Source organism: Paramisgurnus dabryanus, chromosome 13, assembly GCF_030506205.2.
Source record: "Paramisgurnus dabryanus chromosome 13, PD_genome_1.1, whole genome shotgun sequence".
In the NCBI taxonomy this organism is placed as follows: domain Eukaryota; kingdom Metazoa; phylum Chordata; class Actinopteri; order Cypriniformes; family Cobitidae; genus Paramisgurnus; species Paramisgurnus dabryanus.
In genome coordinates, this window is record NC_133349.1 from 10,247,863 (window position 1) to 10,269,637 (window position 21,775).

Sequence of the window (21,775 nt, forward strand, 5' to 3'; positions counted from 1 at the left end):
TGTATCTTATCTTGTGTTTTTTTCACAAACACATGATTGAATTTTGACCATGACATCCAAGCTTCTCCTAACGTGGTCTATTAGCTAAAGAGTTCAACATGACGATCATGTTCATATGACGTTGTGCTCATGCTTCTCTAATTGTCTGACCACAAAGGAACCTTTAACTTTGTGATTAGCACAGATGATGCCTCAGTTTCACTAATGATGACATCACAACCAATCTCTGACCTTTGATTGGTCTAAAGCCTCGCCTTCCTCTGAACTTTTTTCTGGATCTGGCGAAGGTCATCGGTGATGCTGCGTGTCATTTTTCGCCATCCACACAAACAGCCTCGCCTTCTGTTTTAGGCACAGAAAAGGGTCTCAAAGCTCAAGCTGTCCCTCGTGCCGTGGTGTCATGGGCAGCTGTGGAAGCGGGCCCCTCTCAAAGTCTCTGACTCACCATTTGTCATGTTTTTATGATAGCCAGTAATTGTCAGATCAGTGGGATGGTTAACAAGAAGTGCTTTTGGTGAGCAGGGGCGGACGTACAAGCTGGAAAGAGCATTCTGTGGTACAGACAGGCCAATGATCTGTATTTTTCTTCGTGTTTATAAATGGTCTTCTATAATGGTCACTTCATCAGTTTTTACCCCTGCCCTGCTTTGTCATTCTTTCTGTTTTTACAGTTAAAGCACCGACTTCTAGTGCCAACACGGCACTATCGGGAAGACAACAAAGTGAAAAAGCGGTTTTAGTTTTTTAAACCAGATACTTTTGTAAGATGGATAAATGGTCGTTGTATTAAAAGGGTGCCTTTTCTAATTTAATACAGTGATATTATGCAAATTTATTTATTCAGGTTATTTTTCATTTACTGTATACACTTTCATCCAAAGCAACTTAGTGCTTTAAAGAATTCTGTGTGTTTCGAACCTAAATATTTTTTGTGTTTCTTATGCAATGCTCTACCAGCAGTGGTTCTCAAACTTTTAGACGTGCACCCCCCTTGTGTAAGGTGCATCACTTCGTGGCAGAGATGGGGACTCGAGTTTGAGACTCGGACTCGAGTGCGACTTAAGTCGCACACACAGTGACTTCAGACTCGACTCAGACTCGAGCCGCGCGACTCGTGAACAATGTTTATTTTTAGGAAACTTCTGATGAGCTCACTGTCATACCCCTCCCTGTGGTCTCCAACATTTCCCGTGGGGGCACCATGTTGGAGACCAGTGTTCTACCATCTCCCCAGGGGGACCCCTGACCCTTATGTTGAGAACCGCTGATCTACAGGAACACTTTGGGGCGGTTTCCAGGACAGGGCTTATCCTAGTCCCAGACTGAAATGCATGTTTGGGCTACTTTAATTTAAAAACATCTTGTCCTGTTATCATTTTATTTAACATATTTCGTTGACATTGTTTTGTCTTGAGATACACAACTGTAGTGTTTTTTGTAAAAAACTACTTAAATTACCTAATACGGTCTAGTTCTGGATTAACCTAAACCCTGTCTGGGAAACCGCCCCTTTGTTTATAAAATAGATGCAAAAGATATCATTTTGTTGTAGTAATACCCAAATTCATGTTGCATATCTATCTTGGAGATGTTTAACTTAGTAAATATTTTTTTTCTCTTTAACATGTTGATTTTATCATCCTAGTGCAGGAGTAGCATTTGATTGTTCTGCCACGTGATTATAAACAACATTGGCACGGCGCAAAGGTTCATTTGTCATCTAATCCCTGGAAAACATTACTTTTTACCATAAATTTGTTTGGTAAACTGCCACACAAACACTGTGGCCAATTCTTAAACGGCATTAAAAAGTCTTTTGCTTCGAATGAGAGAGTATTTAGAAGTTTCTGCGTGATAAAAGCCAGAAATGGCCTTCAGGCGTATTGTTGGTTGCAGTAAACACATTACATTACAAGGATTCATCCCAAGCGTAATTAGCTTGAGTGCCTTTTGCCTTGTGTGCACTTATGTCGAAGCTCTTAAAAGTCATTCCTGCGCTCTAAATTATTATGAATTCAAAGACCAATCATGCTGCCCTTGGTCTGCCATTACTCTGAACTTTGTTTAGTAACAAGCTCCTTGTGTTAAATTGCAAGCTTTTTATAGAAGAGTGAAATAAAAAATAACCCAACGCAACGTTGAAATGGGAACCTTCCTGAAACAGTGACATGATTTATAAACATTTACTGCTTTAAGAGTGTCCATTTGATCGGCCCAGATGTTTTTCATTTTGAACGCTTATCGTCAGGGAGCGCAGAAAATGAGACCCAAATCACCAGGAGTCACGTTTTTCAGGCGGGTGGGACTTTGCAGGTCTAAACGATCAAGCCATTTGGGAGATCTCCATTACACTTTGCATGCTTGGAGGCTGGGTCTCGTAAAAGTAATTAGCACACCTGCATCTCTGAAATCTGTTAGTGCATTCTGGCTGCCGGACCTCCAGAACCAGGCGTTGTTCTTCGGCAAGAGCTCAGTCTAGGCACCAAGTAATCTGACGCTAATTAGTCGTGACCCTGATTATGAAAGCCTGAGGCATTATCAAGATCACAAGCTTACAAATAAGAGTTAAACTTTCTGGCATGTGAATATAACTGGTTAGGTTCAGATATACGTCAACTCTAAATGCTTACAAATCACAACGCTACTTGAATGGAGAGCTTCGAAAATATGAGTTGCCCGTCTGCAGCCCCGGGCTTTTCCTGTTCAAGTCATCAGTGTGTCTGCTTACAGCTGCCTTTTAGTCATTTAAAACAAACATCTTTACTTTTAACTCATCCATTTCTCTTAACTAATTGGTTGTTAAGTGCTCTTTAGAAACAAGGCAGCTTGAGGCAATGTAAACTAAAATAGAAAAAAATCGGCATATTAATATGCATGACCAATGGGCAAATGAGCCACTTTTACTATGCTTTGAAGAAATTTAGTTTGCACTTTTTTAAATTTAGCCTTTTTTATTCAACTCTTTCCTCACCAGCATTTTTTTGTGGCCAGCCAGCTTTTTTCATGATTTTCACAAAAGTTGAATGCCTTCCAGAAAATGCTTTTCTTAAAATATATAAACATACAATATATGAATTGAAAGAACACACCCTCTGCTTTCAAACAATAATAAAAAGTTTAATTCTACCTTTATTAGTTTTCTTTTATCACCTCTCAAATATGGGTAGGTTCCTTCAAAAACACAAAATTTTGGTAAAAAAGCTGAGATAATTTCATGTTTGTGAAGGACTTTTGATAGGGATCAGATTCAGTGCGATGATCAAAACATACTCGGACATACATGTTTTATAAGTTCCTGGTGGATAATGGCGGTATTGTGGAAAGCCTCGTCATTGGCAGGGAAACGTGTTTTTTTATTGAGTTGACTCGTCAATGGCGGGGGAAAAGTTAAGTATCTGAAAAAGACAAAGTAAATAAATTTTTATAAAAAAGTAAAGCTGCAGTCTGTAACTTTTGCCTCTCTATCACCGCCTCTGTATGAAACATATAATTGCAAGTTATTTTATGTACTTAGATTTGCGTATAGAGACCCTTTTAGTGCCAACGTCATGTCGTGGTGCTAGCTGGAGGCAAAACAAAAGGAAAATTGAAGGGGCCAATACAAACCAGCACACAGTCGGCTACACAAGGAACGCATATGTTATCTTGTTGTGATATCGGGTGCCTCCAGGCTCCAATTAAAAATTTTATTAAAAAAGTGGTGAATGCTTTGGTTAAACGCAGGAGTTTTGAGTGCTATCCAGGGCTCAACGCAAAAAAATTTATACTTGCCCGATTGGGCCAGTGCTTCAGGTTTTCACCTTCCCTGACAAAATTTTCACTAGCCCCGATAAAAAAGTCAGTGTCACATATTTAAAAATAATAATTAAGTCAAATATAATTGTATAAATATACAACAGACATGTTTCAACGAAAAAGGCTCACAACTTTTCTAATTTACCCATAAACTGATAGCAAACTGCTAGCAAAATATTGCATTGTGTCTTTTGTCGTGTTTTACCCAAGTAAATCTCTGCTTCCAAGATGTTAAATTATATACATTGATGAAAATATATTTCAGTGACTGAGGGTGAAGCACTGGCACGATCGGGCAGTTCTTTATGTTGAGCCCTGGCTATATAATTTCTAATTTTTGTTTATTTAAGTTATGGATTGCAGCTTTACATGAACATGTTAGTGAAACCTGAGATTTTTATGATGTAACATTTGCACCATAATAGACAAGATAAATGAACTAGGTAAAAAAGTAACTGCTGTTTACAAGCAATTACTTTGCATAAAAGCAGCTCGCATGGCTCCAGAGGTCTGTAGGCTTCTGAGTCCAACTGGACGCAGGCCTGTGAATCTTTAGAGATTTACCGCATAGACGTTTTAGGTTTTTCCTCAAGCTGTGGATCATCACACTGCTTATTTTGCATCGTGATTACCTTATCATGCTTATGCAGTCAGCTTGTATAATTTGTTCTCCTTTAGTTGATCCATCTCAGCGGAGAGGGGCTATTTGCACAATGGTTTGGGTTCATAATAGGGTATGCATTGCATTAAACACAGACCCAACCTTATATAGTCCTGTTTTCCATCTTTGTAAGACTGAAGGAAAAAACAAAGAAAACTGCACTTGAAATTCCAGTAAGTGGAACTTAAATTGATGGGTTTTTTGTACTTTGAAATTGTTGTAGCCCTGTTCTCCCTCCAAAAAACCTCAACAGTAATTATGGCTCTCAAGTGAACCGTTATCAGGTTAAGATAAGTCGTTGTCAATGATAAAATGTGTGTTGGCTGATAGGGCCGTGGCCATGTAGTTGGGATTTCTTCAAGCAGAACTTTGCAGATAGTAGCTCTCAAAGCCTAAGCAAACAAAGCGGGGATCGCGAGCGCGCAAGACGACGAACGAGGACTTCACATGAACCGTTTAGGAACGGCAGGGGCTCGCACATGTCTTCAGCTTTGTGGAATGCACAGAGCTATTTGCTTTTTGAATTTGCTCCATGTGAGAGCAACATAAAGGCACGACAGCTTTTCTGCAGGATGGAGGTTTGTACACGGCGCGTACGTGTCTGAGATTGATCGTAGATGGTAGTTGAGACATTTGAAAGAAGTGGCACTGTAAATTGGTTCCACCGCCACAACCCCGCGGGCCCTGCGGCAATGGGCAAGACAAACGGTGATAAGTCACAGCCATTGCGGTGGGTTCAGGGGCTGGCTCTGTTCCTGCTCCGTTTCATGTGGGGACTGTGGAATTCCAAGATCTGCGGTTAGATCGGAGTACAATGAATGACCCCAGTAGTTTTATTTCCAGATAGGGATTTTCTCTTATAAGGATGTGCATTAGCTATAGGACTCACTTGGCTCCTGCTGTTATGGATTCGTTTCCATTATTCGTTGGAATTCTATTTACATTTTTCCCACTTTTGGCTTTTTTAGCCCTGCAACCTGTTACTGTAAGAGATCTCAGACGAAGCAGAACTGTTTTTATTTCAGCTTTGAGTTTATATTAACTGCTCGTTGTGCTTATTTAGCCGCAGACGTCTCTGTGTACCATTTAAATGTTTGAATGGTTAATCCCTGTTCCTATAACATGCAATGAATGATGTGTAATGTGATTGTTTCAATCTCTTAAAGGTGCTGGTGAATGACTTTTTCTTGGTGGCGTGCCTCGAGGACTTTATCGAAAACGCTCGTCTGTTCATCTTCGAGACCTTCTGCAGAATTCACCAGTGCATCAGTATAAGGTAAATGCTTAGAGATTGGTTCCTCAAGGTACAAAATGAAATTGTGAAATGGGTGTCTAAGTAACCCGTTTGCTACTTCATATAACAAAGCACTGAAATGCCATTTAAAAGAGACAAATTGAAATGATAAACAAAAGAAGGTAGCAGGTCTGAAAATCTGTCCACAATGTGGGATTGCTTCCTGTTTCCTCTTCCATTCCCACTCCGCTCTGATAAGTTTTTATTACTTGTGTGCTGGAGGAAGCGTGTCCATAGACAGGCTGCCAGCGCCTTAATCTCACACATGCAGACACGCATTGTGAACCAGACATCCCAGGCACATCCACCCATCTGTTTTGAAGCATATCTAAAGGGTCTACATATTAGCCCACGGGAGGATATTAATGGCTGGGCTCCGGCTGTGGCTGTATAGGGCAAATTCGTCTCCTTTAAGTGCTGTTGAAATAGTTTTTATCTTATTGTCTGCAGCGTCTTGTCACGTCCTCATAAGGACTGAATTGTAGTTCGGTACGAGTAATTTAATTTATGTGTGTGCTGACCTGCTTCGAGTGTAACGCCTAAATTAAATTTAGTAAGCCGAATAGTTTAGGTAAACTTATGTTGGTTCATTGCTGTTCAAATAAACTCCCAGGGTAGATTCCCAGTTGAATGCGACAGGTGTTTTATTACCACTTTACTCTGGTTAAGCTTTTATTACCCCTTTTACGGTATTTATACGGCATTGTAGGCTTCCAGAGAAGACACGCGATGCTTTCAGTCCCCAAGATTTTCCATTGGTGAAAAAGAAGCGGTCTGTATGGAAAGGGCGGTTTGGGCGGGTGTCACTGGTTTGCCTCTGCCTGGTTCCTATTAGCCTTCCGCTGACAGAGTATAGAGCAAAGGGGCCGCGTTGCCCTCCCGCCTGTTTAATGAGCTTTCATAACTAGTAGTCTTCGAGCATCTGTCCTGCATTCTTTTTCCAGAAAGCACTTGACAGCAACTTGAGGTCTGCTAACAGGTTGCATCTACCTTGGGAGATTTATGACATCCTGGAAATCCCAAACGGTTCTGACCGACACAATATCATATACTACGTTTGATGAAAGCCTAAGTGTAACGGCGTCTTTCTTTCATTGGCATGTTTTTTAAAGCATCTGCAGATATGTAGTCACGAGACTTTGAAATATGTTTTTTCTTTTCTAAGAAGCGCAACCACCGGTTCGCACACTATTTCCACGCATCGTTGTACGGCCTAATTGCTCTCCGTATTTTCTGGGCTGTATAAAACCAAGAAGAGTCGTAGTCAAGGTTGAAACATGGAATGCGATCAGGCTCAGTCCCAAACTTCAGTTGCAGATAGTCTGGGATTGATTTGGAGTTCTGGCTCTCTTAGGCAGCTCCGTTGCAATTGAATCCATTTTCTTGTCAGATGCCGCAAAGGTAATGCCGAACTAGGAAACTCAATTGTGATTGCAGTTTATCTGTTCATGTTAGTAGCTTATAAGAGTGGCCTGAATTACATATGTCTCCTAAATTAAATTATAGGGGACTGGGGAGAAAAATTCGTTTTTGATGAGTGCATGTCATTGATACAGTATGCAGACGCTCACTGCATTTACTTGTGGGATGAAATAAATATTATACCAATTTTGCAACGGTTTTGTTATGGTTATAGCTGTTGGCCATGTGGGTGGGCGAAGATTTTTGCTTTTAGCCGCATTTACCCAAAGACCACAACAACAAATGACACCAGGCAGTTTGAAATTTCATTTTATGACTTCCACTTATAGACCAAGATGAACTGTTTGCCACGCTGTCGGTGAATTAGGAAAATCTACAAGCCATACACATGGTTCCCACAGGTCCTTGAAGGTTTGTGAACCTGGTGGAAAATTCAAGGCCTTGGGAATTTTTTGAAAATATACATACATGGGTACCGGTCATTGAATGTGCTTGAATCTATTTTGTGCAAGAAGTTTTCTGGTAAAAAAATCCATATTATTTCCTGTGTAGTGTAGGATATCATCATAAAATGTTTAGCCTTTTAAGCACACTTGCTAAACTGTTCTAATCTTCTGTATGCGAATGTTGATTCATACCAAAATGCTTTTTTGCATAGTTGTGTTTGACGCATGAAACTGTCTCGAGTTACGTATGTATCTGTTGTTCCCTGAGAAGGGAACAAGACGCTGCGTCTCCCTTGCCATACTTCCTGCATCCTTGTAACGCCGTCTTTGGCAATATTTCAGATAGCGATATAATTCCTGGCTTCCACGTCACCATCTTTGTCGTTAAGCCTCAGCATTGGTTGAATTTAATATATACATATAGACGCACTTACGCCTGTCACCGCAGTGACGCACCGCGAGTTCCCTTGAAAGGGAACCGTAACAATGTATCTTAAAAGGTAACATGATGTAACCTTGCTCTCACTTGAAATGTGTCCCCACATTAAGTCCTTGAATTTGAGAGTATTGGATCTGGAAAGTCCTTGAAAGGTCCTTGAATTTGAAGTTAACTAAGGTGTGGGATCCCTGCATGCATAATTTTAGGGTTTATTTAGATGTTATTGATGGCCATGGTGTCTATAAAACCAGAGGATAGTCTGTTTTTTATGTTTACGCGCATGGTCGCAATTTACGCGGACCCTGCAGAAATGGTAAAAAATGTAATATACTTCTGACTTAACACATCATAATTTTGTCATTTTCTCGATAAAACCATACCTGTAATAAAAACGGGTTTTGGGAAATAGATAATCTAGTTAGGCTTTCTTTAGGGGTGCTCCGATATATCGGCCGATGATGCTTGCTAAGTTTTTCAATGAAATACCGTGATATGCTGCTACATCCAAAAACCAGAGGGCGCTGTCTTGCAGAAACTCAATATGCGCTGCAGATGAAGAACCATAGACACGCATTTCCAGAAAATGGCTTAAGGATATAACTATATTGCTGTTCTTCAAACCTTTTCAGGTATTTTTATGATAATACAGAATATGTATAATGATTATGTTTGACAAGTGTTGTTTTTTCAAATGCATGTTTTAAATGACTCAAACTAACAGTGATTTCAGATCGATAAGGACTTACTGATCAAAAGCCGTTCTACATGAAATAGCTGTGAATAATATCGGCTGTGTGATTCAGAATAGTTATCGGCAACGTATTATTAGTGTATATCGGCATTTATCGGAGCAAACCTAACTTTCTTTGTATGGGAATGTTTAACAAATCATTTGTGACCCAGCTAAACTAATTTTTTGGTCATTTACCTTTTTTTTTACTAGTACATATAATCATCCTACATAATGGAAAGAACATTTTAGTGAAAAATAACCTTCATATCTTTAGTATTTACTGGGTAAGTAAACTGAGTGAACTCAAACTTTGTTGCTTTTCATGTCATCATTAGATTATTAGACTTAAACCTGGATTTCATAGACAGGGCACATTTACTATGATGATAAAGGATTACTTTAAAGTATGTCGACGACTCGTAAACACACTCCTCATCTAGAATTCACAGTCATCCTCTTAAGTGTATGACTCCTGAAGGCTCCTGGTGTGAGGCCAGTTGCCCCGCTCCCTTAGGCCTGGAATCGGAATTGGATAAATCAACTTTGAGGAGCCCGGTGCATGTAAGGGGTCGAAGTGAAAATGATCCTTACCCTCCACCCCCCAACCCCAGAGGACCAGGTTTTCGGCTGTGTAAAACGAGACTGCAGCGAGGGGAGTCAAGTAGCTTGGCTTAAACCGCCCTGTCAGCCACTTATGGTCGAGTGGCTCATTTACCCAGCCCCAATTATTTCTTTCAGTCTTTGTATATTTTTGTTTCACTTTAGACTTTCATTTATATCACTGAGACGTGCTTATGAGTAGAGGGTGAATTTTTTTATCCCCCCCTTTTTCTTTTCAAGTCAAATTTCTTCTGGATGAAATTAGATTAGTGCACGTGGGCCTTTTCATTGCGCCCAGGCAGTGGTTGACCTTGGTCTCTGGTTTAGCTTGTCCAGAGGGTCCACTCCTCTTAGACGAAACGTGATCTTATTTGTCGATCTTTGACTCTGGCTTGACTGACATGTGTCGCCACTTAATCAAATGGGTGAAATTATATTGTGTCAGTCAGGTCAGTGAGTGCTGAGGTTAACCAAGTTTATTATAGTTATTTTATCGATCGTGATTCTCTTTTAATACCAGCAGTTGAAGTCTGGTATGTTTATTTGTTGCAGTCTTTCTCCCTGTCAAAAAAAGGTCTAGACCTCTGCCGCTTCTGGTCTGGATTGGATGTGCAGCTTTCTAAACTTCCCAGTGCTTTAATTGGTTTCCTGTTCATTTTCTGCTGTAATTGTTCATCAGCGCACACAGCGAATACTCTGGGGCTGCCGAAGAGCTTGGATTTCATGTCCCTGCTTTAACCCCTGGAGTCGACAGGCATTTCATTCTCCCGTACCAAGTGTCACTGCTTGATGTTGGACATGTGTTAACCATCACCAACTTGGAACTTCAGATGTGACAACCGGCACATTCATTGGCGGTTAGCTCTTAAATAATGAGTTTTATGACTAATCTACCCTGTCACGCATCATTTTTTTTAAGGGTTTCACTGGGAGTGAAATGATATAAGCTGTCATCTCTGCATGTCTCCAGACTCGTACTGTTGCCTCGGTGGGTGATTGAGCTAACCTTTCGCTGTTAGTTGTTGGAACCTGGTGTTTGCTTTAGGAACAGAGTTGGACAAGAGTCTTTTATTCTAACTAGCATTTGCTGAAATGAACTGTTAAAATGCGCTAGCAGTTGTGGTAGTATTTCAGATCAAAAAATGCTAGAACCCCTCAGTGACACATCCATGTAGTGACCAATCAAAGATCAGAGGAGACATCTGGCTTTAATTTATGGACGGTGGATCCAAATGCTACTGAATTGTCCAAGAATTTGCAATGCGAATGTATTTATTTTTGTCAGCAAAGTGCATTTCATTTGTCATCATTACTTTGCGCCCCATATTCATGGATGCACAATGATGTAGTCATATTCCCTTTTATTATGGCTTTCTACTGCAATTAGCATCATGGCTTTGATTACATAATGCAAGTCATCTGTCACTCCTTAACAGACTTCTAAATGTTTAGGTATGACAGCAACCCATTATCATCCAGCACTTTCGATCAGCACTTTAAACACAAACCCCTCGCTGGTTACAATTTTCACGTAATACCATCAGTGTATATAATGTTCTCTCTACCTTAGTTTGCCCTAATGGACTCTGTTTTCCTTGCAGCATGCTGGCGGATAAGCTGAATATGACTCCCGAGGATGCGGAAAGATGGATCGTGAACCTCATTCGCAACGCCAGGCTAGACGCCAAGATCGACTCCAAACTGGTGAGAGACTCATTTTATTTCACTCCCGTTTCTTTGCCTCCCTCCTCGAATAGCACGATTGATAGACGCTGCGTTAGTGTCCTTCAATTAGTCCGAAAATCAAATTCGGCTTTTTTTGTGTCGGGATTAGGTTCTGCTTTAATGGGGAAAGTCGGGACAATCAATTAGATCAGTAATTCTGCCTTGTGCTGTACGGCAAACGTGGGCATTCTCACCATATTATACCTCGAAGGTAAATGGACTGTGTCATTATTAGGAACGCTGCATGTCACGACACCCTGTTTGAAAAACAAGCCCTCTGATCTCACAAATCACATGGCATTTTACGGCAACAATGACCTAGAATTAGCTTCGGTATGTTTTTAGCTGACCATGGGGAGAATGTATGTACTGTATACTGTGAGGTGTGTTTTTGTGTGTGGGAACCGGAAAGGATTTGTGTCCCAACCTTTTCTTCTGTTCTTTGGCAGGGTCATGTTGTGATGGGCAACAACGCTGTTTCGCCATACCAGCAGGTGATCGAGAAAACCAAGAGCCTTTCGTTCCGCAGTCAAATGTTGGCCATGAACATCGAGAAGAAGCTGAGCAATGCTAACAGGAATGAGGTCAGGGCATCTCTTATCTACCGCTTTATCCACATCCCTGTAGTTAACACAAACAAATGATCTATCCCGAGCGAGTCCTGAAGAATGTCCAATGGCAATCAACCCTTTTACATTGTTAAACTTGCTCTTGCCGGTTTACGCGGAGCGAACGCTTTCATCATGGTGTTTTTCTTCAAAGGCCTAATGACAAGGTAGCACAGCCCAGCCATAAAGAAGAGGGTCTGAGTCCAGTGACTCAGCTCAGTAGAGTAAATAACGCTCGCACACAATCGCACCCTTGCTCGCCAGCATCTATGGAGTTCCCTGCATTTAGGAGTCACCGCAGATGTTTTGCTCGGGGTCCAGTCGGTATCTGTTTGATCTTGCCGCACTGATTGGCCCACTGAGACGTGCTACCAGAACGTACATGCTACGACTTTAAAAGACAGTAAATTTTAAAATGAGATTGTGTCTTTAAGTGCCTTTATTCTTTAAAGCACATAATTACGTACATGCAAACTTAATAGTTGGAAAACTGTCCCACACAATCCCATATTTTGATGTGAACTTTTACTTGAACTAAAATGCATTTGGGTGATTCTCACGAAATCCAGAATTAGAAGGTTTTTAGAATTTTTAAAAAGCTTTTGAAGCCCAATTTTTTTTGCACATATAAGATTAAGGTCTGAACTTACTATAACCATTATTTATAGAGGATTTAAAAAATATTTACTATAGAATTATTTACTTTTTTAGATTATCATTACTGCAACATGATATTACATTAAATATATGCATTTACAAACTCATGTTTCGGTAATGAGAACTTAAAAGTTGTCTAGGTACTATGACAATTTTTTTTTTACTTTTATCTGGAGAGAAAAAAAACTGCTTACCTGGTAGCCATCTTGAGTGTCACAGTCAATTATGTCCCTTCCAACTATTTTTTTTTAAATGTTAGTTCCTTGAGGGCTTAAACAATGATTGAAAATTGTTGCGGAGGATGAGAAAATTGGTCTTGGACACATTTATCTTCCTAATTATTGTCTCTTCATTTACCAATGATCACCAAATACCACATCTTTCTTTACTGTAAATGTTTATAGTATAACATGCACTGAATATTTAATTATAAATATTTCCATGTCAAAGAACCCAAATCCAATCATGGACACATTTCGGTAATGACAATTTTACTTTTAAATGTGAAAAAAAAAATTGGTTTGTATGATGTCATTTGAAATCATGTGCAAACATGAAGAGATGTTTGTAACTGTATGCTTCTTATTTTGATACCATTTACTTTTTATCAATGTTTCATGACTCCTCATAAGTCTAATTCCGCGAGAATCACCCATTTTTGTCACTAGGACCCCCGTATATAATGTTTAGTTGACTATTACAAAGTCACCTGCTGTTAATCTGTTTGTGTTGGTTGGTAACACCTCTGGCTTTCTTTTTTCTCTATTCAGACCCCAAACTGGGCAGGTCAAGAAACTGGCTTTTGAGTGGCGTTTTGTGGACCGTACACTTCCATCTCGCTTTCCAGCGTTCCCATACTGCGGCTGAACTCGCTGCTTGCTCCGTCTCTTGTCCTTCAAAGGAGAGAAAGAGAGAGAGAGGGAGAGAGCAAGAGATCTTGTTTTTGCACTTGGGTTCAACGCATCTGGTATTAAATAAAAAACCCTTACAAAACCATTTTCACCTCATGCTTGCATTTTATTTCTGGACATTACAAATGATGGTTGAGGGTTTAAGTGGTTGTGATCTTTAGCGTAACAGATGAAGTTTTAATGTGGTCTGAGTCACTGAGTGGGACGGGGGTTTGACTCTGTGTTTTTGCGTGGCTGCACATGTATGCGCCGTAATGATGAACGAGTGTTTAGACTGCCGGGTTTACGGCGCTGTTATGTAGCGGACCGGGAGGTTTAAGCGGAGAGGGCACGGAAAGGTGACCGCCCCGTCGCATCCGCAGAACGATCGCGCCCATCGACGTAGCTCCTCGCCTCTGACGTCTGCTCTGTCTTTCCATCTCATCTTTTGTCTGTAACACCTACATTGTCAGTATCTTTAGTTTAAACATACCAAGACCTTGCAGACACTGCAGGCTGAGATTCGAAGCGTGTCTTAATGTCTGCTTTGGCCTCTCTGTCAGTTGACATGTTTATGGGCCCTGTCTCTCTGGACGAGTGAAGAGGGAGCTTATAGCTGCCACAGCGCTTGGGCTCTCGGCCAGACATCTAAAACAACTGACGTCACCTTTACTTTCCCAGCGAGAGAGCGGGCGAGCGCAGGGGAGGGGGGCTAAAGTGATTGGTTTACCGGTCCTTTGCCATGACACATTACGAAAATAAAACCCTCCTAGCCCTTAATTATCACATTCACCTTAGGAGTGCTGTCTCAGATGTTGTTTTAGTAAGACATCCAGACCAACAGCAGACGTGTGGCTGAGAAGGTCGTACACCGCAACGTCTGTCACTTCACTTAAAATAAATAAACAAACACCCAAGCGAAAGGTCAACATAGGTTTTGGTTAAACCGGCTACATAATCTTTCCTTTTCGCATTGTTCGTTCCTATTTTCCCACCATGAAAAGGTTATAGCGTTTGTTCAAAAAAGCCACATTATTAAAACGTACAACGTATGTTCCCTAATAAATTTTTTGTTGGAGTTATTCCTCGAGTCCTGTTTTCCATGCAGTGCATAAGTCGGATTCATTTTCCTGTTTTATGCACTGACTATATTTAGAAAAGATTTCTGTAATACGATACTATCAGAATCTAGTCCTATATAGAAGCTTTACCTCGTCTCTTTCAAGGAATCGTGCCGGGTACTTTAGCTTTATATGTAGGTTCTGCATATAGTATGCACTTACTGTAAGTGTCTCAAGAGCCCTAAATGGTTATCGCTTGAAACGTAGTGTATGTGATCTCTTGTGTTTTTATTCTTTGTGCTCTCTGATACCAGTTTCTTTTAGCTTAAGGCAGGTGAACAAAGACCTTTCTAATAACAGATTTTTAATAGAAAATTACACTATTGTCTCGTCTTGTGAGACAAAAATAGCCTTCATATAATTAACATTCACTTTGAGAGAATTTCACTTTGATCTCTACATCAAAGACCGACGAAAGAGAGGGTGTCATCGCTTAGAAATGATGAATGGGAGGGTAACTGTGTTCATGCTGACTACGTCAGGTGTGTTTTTAAAGACAGGTGACATTCCTTGTAAATATAAAGTGATTCGTTGCATAACACCTGTTTGGTAGAAGTAACTAGTACGTGAAACAAGTAATGCACACTTTAGATGAGCCAATTTCTGACTTGTTAAATCCTAAATCACAAAATAAGCATTTTTGATACATTCGAAGTGCATGGAAAATGATATATAAATAAAAGATTAAGTGCCACACCTAGTGGTCAATCTGGGTAAAACAATTCATTGATTTCAAAGCAATTAATGGCCATTTTGGCAAACAGAAGCAAACTATCCTGATCATTTTTCTGTTTGCATGTATTGCACTTATATTAACAAAAAACTGACTTTGTTTTTGCTATATATATATATATATATGAAACAGATAATTTACTTTATACTTCTGCAGTGGTTTCCAGAAATCAATTACTTTACCCTTCACTGTTACTCCATGTTTACAGGGGTTATACTATACGAGAACATTTCAGTCCTGAAGAAAGTTGGCTACACTGAACCCATTTTCCTTCCTCTGTCTACATATTTTAAATTTAAGTCCATTTCATAGCTGGTCCGACTGCACATCGGTCACATGTGTTCACTAATCAAAACTAAATTGGAAAAAGTTATGCAATATATAGCTACGCATACAATACAGATGGATGCAATAGCCTACTATAACTCTTATGGGAAATATACTTTATACTGATGTTGCTATACTTTATTAATATAAATACAGTTTAATAACATAGCCCCAGTCGTCTTGCGATATATGAAGTGATAGTTCATATGATTTAAAAAAAAAAAGATAAGGGCTTCCAAAACATACACGCACTACTAATAATTCAAGCCAATGCACTAGGACCATGGGGAAGCGTATATGGTGTATAGATAGCCTACAGTGGAAGAAATCCCATTTGTCATCTACGAAAACTTAAATGGGGAGGGGGAAACAGTCCCTCTCCCTGACCGAGGGGCTTCTGAAACGGCTCTAAAAAGCCCCACAAGATCTTTGCGTCTCCACGTGACAGGAGCGTGTATATAGCATCAGCACCAGTAATACTCCATCATCAGGCGCGTGCTGCAGCATATGCCACAGTTACGGCGCGCATCCTCACGCACCTCGAGGGCTTCCACTAAAGGGTTTGCAGACCGTTATATCCATGTGTTTTTTCGCTTCGTCTGAGGAGATTTTCCGATTGTGATACGAAGGGGACTTTGTGAGAGACTCAACTTTTCTTTCGAGAGGGATGCTGGATGCTCCAAGTCCACTTTGGCACTCGGAGGGAACTTGATATACAAGTTTATCATTTCTGGACTAGACTCGCAGGTATATTTCATTTACTGCGTGCAGCCACTTTGAGGACATCTATCATATTCATTGCGCTTTTGGAGATGTTGGTTTTTTTGTCCGTTTAACAGTTATTAGCCCATTCAATTTCGCTGCGCAAAACTGAACTTGTTTGAATGAAATAGCTTTGCTTACGAACACGTTGTTACATCAATGTGAGTTTTGATGAGCTTTTCTCACTCGCGAAGACTTTAACGACTTTTAGTGTGAATAAGCGCTTTCCATACAATGACATTAACCGGTGGTGAGAAATTGGGGTTTCTTTATCCGTCTAATGTGTGACAAAACGGAGTCCGGACTCCTCAACTCCCCGCTCCTCTCTGGAAACATATTAAAACCGCACATAGGCACCTTGGAGGCTCACGTCGAGACCCTTTGACGCTTTCTGACCCGAGACGCGATCAACGCACAGCCGCACAGATGCAGTTTCGGCTCTTCTCCTTCGCGCTGATAGTGTTGAACTGTGTGGACTACAGCCACTGTCAGACGCAACAACCTCACCGCTGGAGGAGAAATAAAAGAGGTGAGACTTTCTGCAAAACAAGCTTGTGCTTTTCATTTTAATTTTACAGTGCTTTAGCTAATTTTGTGGTGCTATATCAGTTGCTGCGTGCAACGTGTGCCAATATTTAGGGTTTACCAAGTAAGAAAAGTGTGTAGTGCATAATTGAAGTAAAAAGTAGATCCCTTGTACTTAATTTATTAGTATTTAAGATGATAGCCAAACTGATTTGCGTATTAAAGGGACAGTACTACCTGGAGTTACGCGCGCTTACTAGAACTTACCATGGCAACTTTAGTGTCTCTCCAAATGCAACAGTTACGCGTTTGACATCACTTGTCATTGTGGTTATTCTCTGTATGACAGTGATGACAATTTATCGTATTTTTTTTTTTCAGTATTTAGCACAACTAACTAAGTATTTTATCGGAAACTCGTATGCGCGTGGGAATGTTTTGGGTGATGCTCGGACAATCATGTGCAGGGTTTGAACCTACCGCCTTTCCGTAACTACTAAGCCACTTCACCTAATCAAATCTTGAGTAAGTGAGCAATAACTTCTCAAAATGTTAAAACTTATTCAAAAACTTGAAAATAGTTACATTTTGTGTTACAATAACTCCTAACCCAATGCTATTTTATAATAGCATATTTAACTGTTTGTCCAAGAAGTTCATTTAACTAGCTATATATCAGTTTTTAATTTGCCGTACTGTTCAGAATTTAAGAGTGCCCTTTTGCCCACATGATGTTTTCACCTTTTTGTAGCGTACCTGATAAAAAATAGTTTGTACTTTTTCTCATACATTCAAGAAAACAAGTTTACGTCTAGATTTTGTTGCCGCGTCCGTTTCAGTCGGTGCGCGTTCACGGTGCTATCATGCGTAAAAAGGTCATTAACGGTCCAAAACCGCAAAAAGCGCGTCACTTGTCTTTCAGTGGCACATTGTATAACTTGTGTTTAACCGTTTTGTTTCTTTTGAGACGCATTGTCCCATTTTCAATCTGAAAATTACTGTAAGAGCTCACTTTTACAATAATAGCAAACAAAACTGAAAAAAAAAATACATTAGTGTAGTTTCATATATTACATACGTATAGTACGCATTTTCTTGCGCGTCCATCAATCAAGGTTTGGCTACTTAACATTTGATCACTAGCCAACCAAAAGATTTGGCATTTGTGCATGGGTAAGACTGTGAGGTAAAGATGTAAAAAATCTTAAAGAATTTGAGCAATTTATCATCAAAGCACTGACACTAGATCAGACCCTCTGGTGGCAATCTGATGAATAGTTGAGCTTCCCTTTCCCCTTTTCAAAAGCACTGACCCCCTGTTTCCCTAAGCCTCTTTTAATTGATCTCACAGACAGACATTGATTAAGCTTTGAACAACTGGTGGGAACAATTCACACTTAAGAGCCACAGGGATTAAGCCCCCGGGTAAATATAAGGGTTAGTCAATGCATATGCGAGACAGGGGTGCTGAAAGTCAAACATTTCAAACTTCTCCGTCCCTCCCCTAAAGTCTCGAACCCTTTCACACCAGTCACTCACTGCATGTGACAGTACAGCCTCCTAGACGGCCCCCATGTGAACCTGAGACAAAATAAATACACTTGCTGACACACGACCGATATGCTCTCTTAAATCCGCGGGGATGTAAATTGGGAGGCGTTCATAGATTTAATCACACGCATGGCATGCCAGGGGAAACCTCTGCTTGGGCTGAGAGCCCCATCCAGTGCCCATCTGCAAATAATCAGCAGGGCTCACTAGAGAACTGGCACACGTTTACTGGTTCTCTGTGAGATTTACGATTTCAAATGCTACGTAATATAATTTTGTTAATGGGATCAAATTTGTTGGCAAAATCAGGCCAGTTAAATGTTTTCAGCGGGATGGAGAAAGTGTAACGGGGAAACTGTTGCAGAAGCGTGTGAGGATTTGGTGTTTGTGTAAATTTTTATGCATTTGTAATACATGCCTTCAAGCACAGTGGACGTGATTTGTTAAAGTTTAACCTGTACGGGAAGAAAGATGCATGCATAATGTTATTTTTCTGTCGCCCTTCCAAAAAAAAAACCCAAGACGTTTGAAATACCATGGCTGACTGCCAAACTTTAAATTAGCTTTCTTCCTATATTTATCATGGATATTGAAAGCAGCATAGAACTAAGATCACCGTTCACTCGTATGAAAAGCTCAAATATTCGTTTTTGCTGACGTTTGACAGCTTTGTGTGTTGTTTGTTCTTTACAGTCCAACTTCACACGGTCCGTCCTCTGAAAAAAAAAAACTGTATTTGAGAAAGTTGTTTTGGTCACTAAACCAAATTTGTATTTGTTTTTATCAAGACCTCAGTTACAAAGTGATCACATCTGAAATGCATCCCTGAACCTTACTTTTTCTTTGAATCTAAAAAAAAAACAACAGCAAGAAACTATTAAATTTGCACTTCTGTACCTCCCATTCACTGCTTTGCAGAACAGGAAAATGATGGCAACGAGTTTTGCTATGATATCATTGCCTGGCCCAGGGGTAAAACTTTTCATTTTTATTCTCTGGCTAATGATGCCACCTGCTGACTACATAAAAATTGTGGGCTCGCGTACCAGCGCAGGCCAGAGAGGAGATCTGTGCACAGGCATTGCAAGTTTGGCAAGCATGAAGGTGTGTTAACCATTGTGTTTCCCCTCAGCTACCGTTTAAAAATTTCCAAGAAAAGACAGTTAACTTATTTCCATTTAAACTTTATCCCTGCACCTTGCTTGAGCTACATAACGACCTTTAAGTCTAGTTGCACTTTGATGAAATTTAGCACAGATTAAGTTCATAGTAATGGAACTAATAGAGATCTGTTTCTAGAAGTAAGTCCATGGGAAAGTGAAGGAGAGGAAAGGATTACGTCCATCCCTGCGCTTAGGAGCTACAGGGCAGACAGCCTGATGGGATTAGAGAAAAGCACCTGTGTTTTATCACCACCAAACCATCACGCAGTTCAATCTTTAATCTGCTGTCAGCACACAGAGATCTGTTCCAATGATGTGCTTTGCTTTATGCCTATGAAATTGTTTTATAAAGATAAATATTTTATAAAGAACGAAAAGCGAGAGGTGCCAGTGGACAGAAATTGGAAAGTGGATCAGTTAATGCGTAACACTATCGGTGCGGGCGCTGAATGATGTGTGTAAATTAGAGAATGAATCATGTCACTTCGGTGGCGACGGGTAACAGTATCAGGCCACTTGATAAAAAAATTCCCAGAGGGAGAAATGCAGGATGTACAAGTCGCTCTTTGTCTTAAAACGATCGAACCGTTTAAGCCAAATCGTGTCCTTTTCTGCGCCAAATGGAAACAGGTTTCCCAAACATTCCCCTTATCCGTTGCTTAAAAAACATAATCCTGCCCCAAACTGACCCCTCTGGTTAAGTCAATGTTTGCCGGGCTGGCTCGATGCTCAACCAAACAGAGATGTTTTGAGAGAGAGTGTGTTTACTCTACACGGAAATCAACCTACAGTATGAAGGGATAACTTACAGCTGACTCTGTATATTAAACTTGGATACCTGCTTTAATAGGAAAAATGCACATTTTAGGTTTAAAATCCTTTTGGACAGCAATAGCGGGAACACGGAGAGCTGTTGAGTTTAGAGTGATGTTTGCTAGAAGTTTACCCAAGGTCCCAGGTTTGTGGGTGTAAGTGTTAATGTTGGCCCTTGCAACGCTTATGCACTTAATGTCTTGATGAAGTGCCTGACAGGAAAGCTAAATGTTTCAGAGGCTCTTTATTAAACAAGGGCAAAAAAACACCACACTTCCTCCAGGAAAAACTGAAAACGGCTACAGATGGGATGTTGCCTTTTTCGTATAATGCATTCTGATGTTGTATAGAATGGAGTTTCATTTCATCATGTAAAGTGATGATCTTGCTGTCTTCATTACTGGGATTTTTACACGAGTGACTTTTTTTATTTCAGTGGATGGTTGGACAGCAGGTTCTCTCTGTCATGATGAGTGCTCAGCTCGTTCCTCTGTTGTACCTGAGGAATGATCACGGCTTTGACTCTTTAAACAATGAGTGTGCGTGAGAATGTCATTAGTGTTGATAGAACGTGTACAGCTTGAACTCGGGGTGCTGGAGAAATAGAGGGCATTGCATATTTTAGGAGATCAGTTAGAGATGGTTTAACGGGAGCTCCATCACCTGATAAGGATTAAATCTTATGCTGTCCTCTGTGAACAAATATGTAATGTGAGTCCCCTCTTGCTCTTTCTACCTCTCTTTCTTTCTCTCCATTCTTCTCCTTTTCTCTAACTGTCTCTTTCCCTGTCTAACTAAAGCAAGGTTCTTTAAAAGATCCTTGTCAGGCTCCATAACCTTTTACAATCACTGAATTTTTTTAGTGGATTAAAGGTTCTTTGGGATATTAAAAGGTAAAAAAAATTTGCAGCATTTTTGGCAAATCAACATGTTTGGTACTTTAACTTAAAAAAATTAAGTTAAACAACTTCAACTTGATTTTATGTTTTTTTAAACATTTTTACAAGCCAAAACATAAAAAGTTGGTTCAATTGACTTGCAGAAGTTGTTTAAACTTCATGCTGCATTTTTTATAGTCTATGTCTAAATGGAACTTTGGGGAACCAAAAATGGTTCTTCTATGGCATGACCGCAAGTAACCCTTTGTACTTTTATTTTAACATTTGCCAGCAAATCATAAACATTTTGGTCTAGAGATATGGGAGAAATCTACATAAGTGTGGTTTTATTTACAAGCAAAAGTTTTGGCTTCAGTCAGTCACTCATATGGTTTCATGACCGTAGACAGATTTGGACAGAACTTTTTATGCTATACAAATACAAAAGACATTTTATATATATTTGTATTATATGTGTTTTATTGTGCTACTTAGCTGTATTTTGTACAAACCAACTGCAGTTTGATAGATATTAATGGAAATGCACAAGCAAAAAACTAGATTTATAAAAATCTCATCTCTTTTTTGGAACCAAACTCTTCATATATATATATATATATATACATATATAT

General features: G+C 39.9%; 2 protein-coding genes across 2 annotated transcripts in view; both read left to right on the top strand.

Annotated features, from left to right (window-relative positions):
- eif3ea (eukaryotic translation initiation factor 3, subunit E, a) overlaps window positions 1-13,376 on the top strand; it is a 47,341-nt gene extending 33,965 nt beyond the window's left edge. Inside the window, exons 10-13 of the mRNA XM_065298535.2 lie at window positions 5,623-5,732; window positions 10,992-11,094; window positions 11,565-11,699; window positions 13,151-13,376. Coding sequence (XP_065154607.1) covers window positions 5,623-5,732; window positions 10,992-11,094; window positions 11,565-11,699; window positions 13,151-13,186 — 384 coding nt within the window. The 3' untranslated portion in view covers window positions 13,187-13,376. The remainder of the gene's footprint in view (window positions 1-5,622; window positions 5,733-10,991; window positions 11,095-11,564; window positions 11,700-13,150) is intronic.
- Window positions 13,377-15,801: 2,425 nt separating this feature from the next.
- Window positions 15,802-21,775, top strand: part of rspo2 (R-spondin 2) — a 69,671-nt gene continuing 63,697 nt past the window's right edge. The window contains exon 1 of the mRNA XM_065298534.1: window positions 15,802-16,742. Within this exon, the coding sequence (XP_065154606.1) occupies window positions 16,640-16,742 (103 nt within the window). The 5' untranslated portion in view covers window positions 15,802-16,639. The remainder of the gene's footprint in view (window positions 16,743-21,775) is intronic.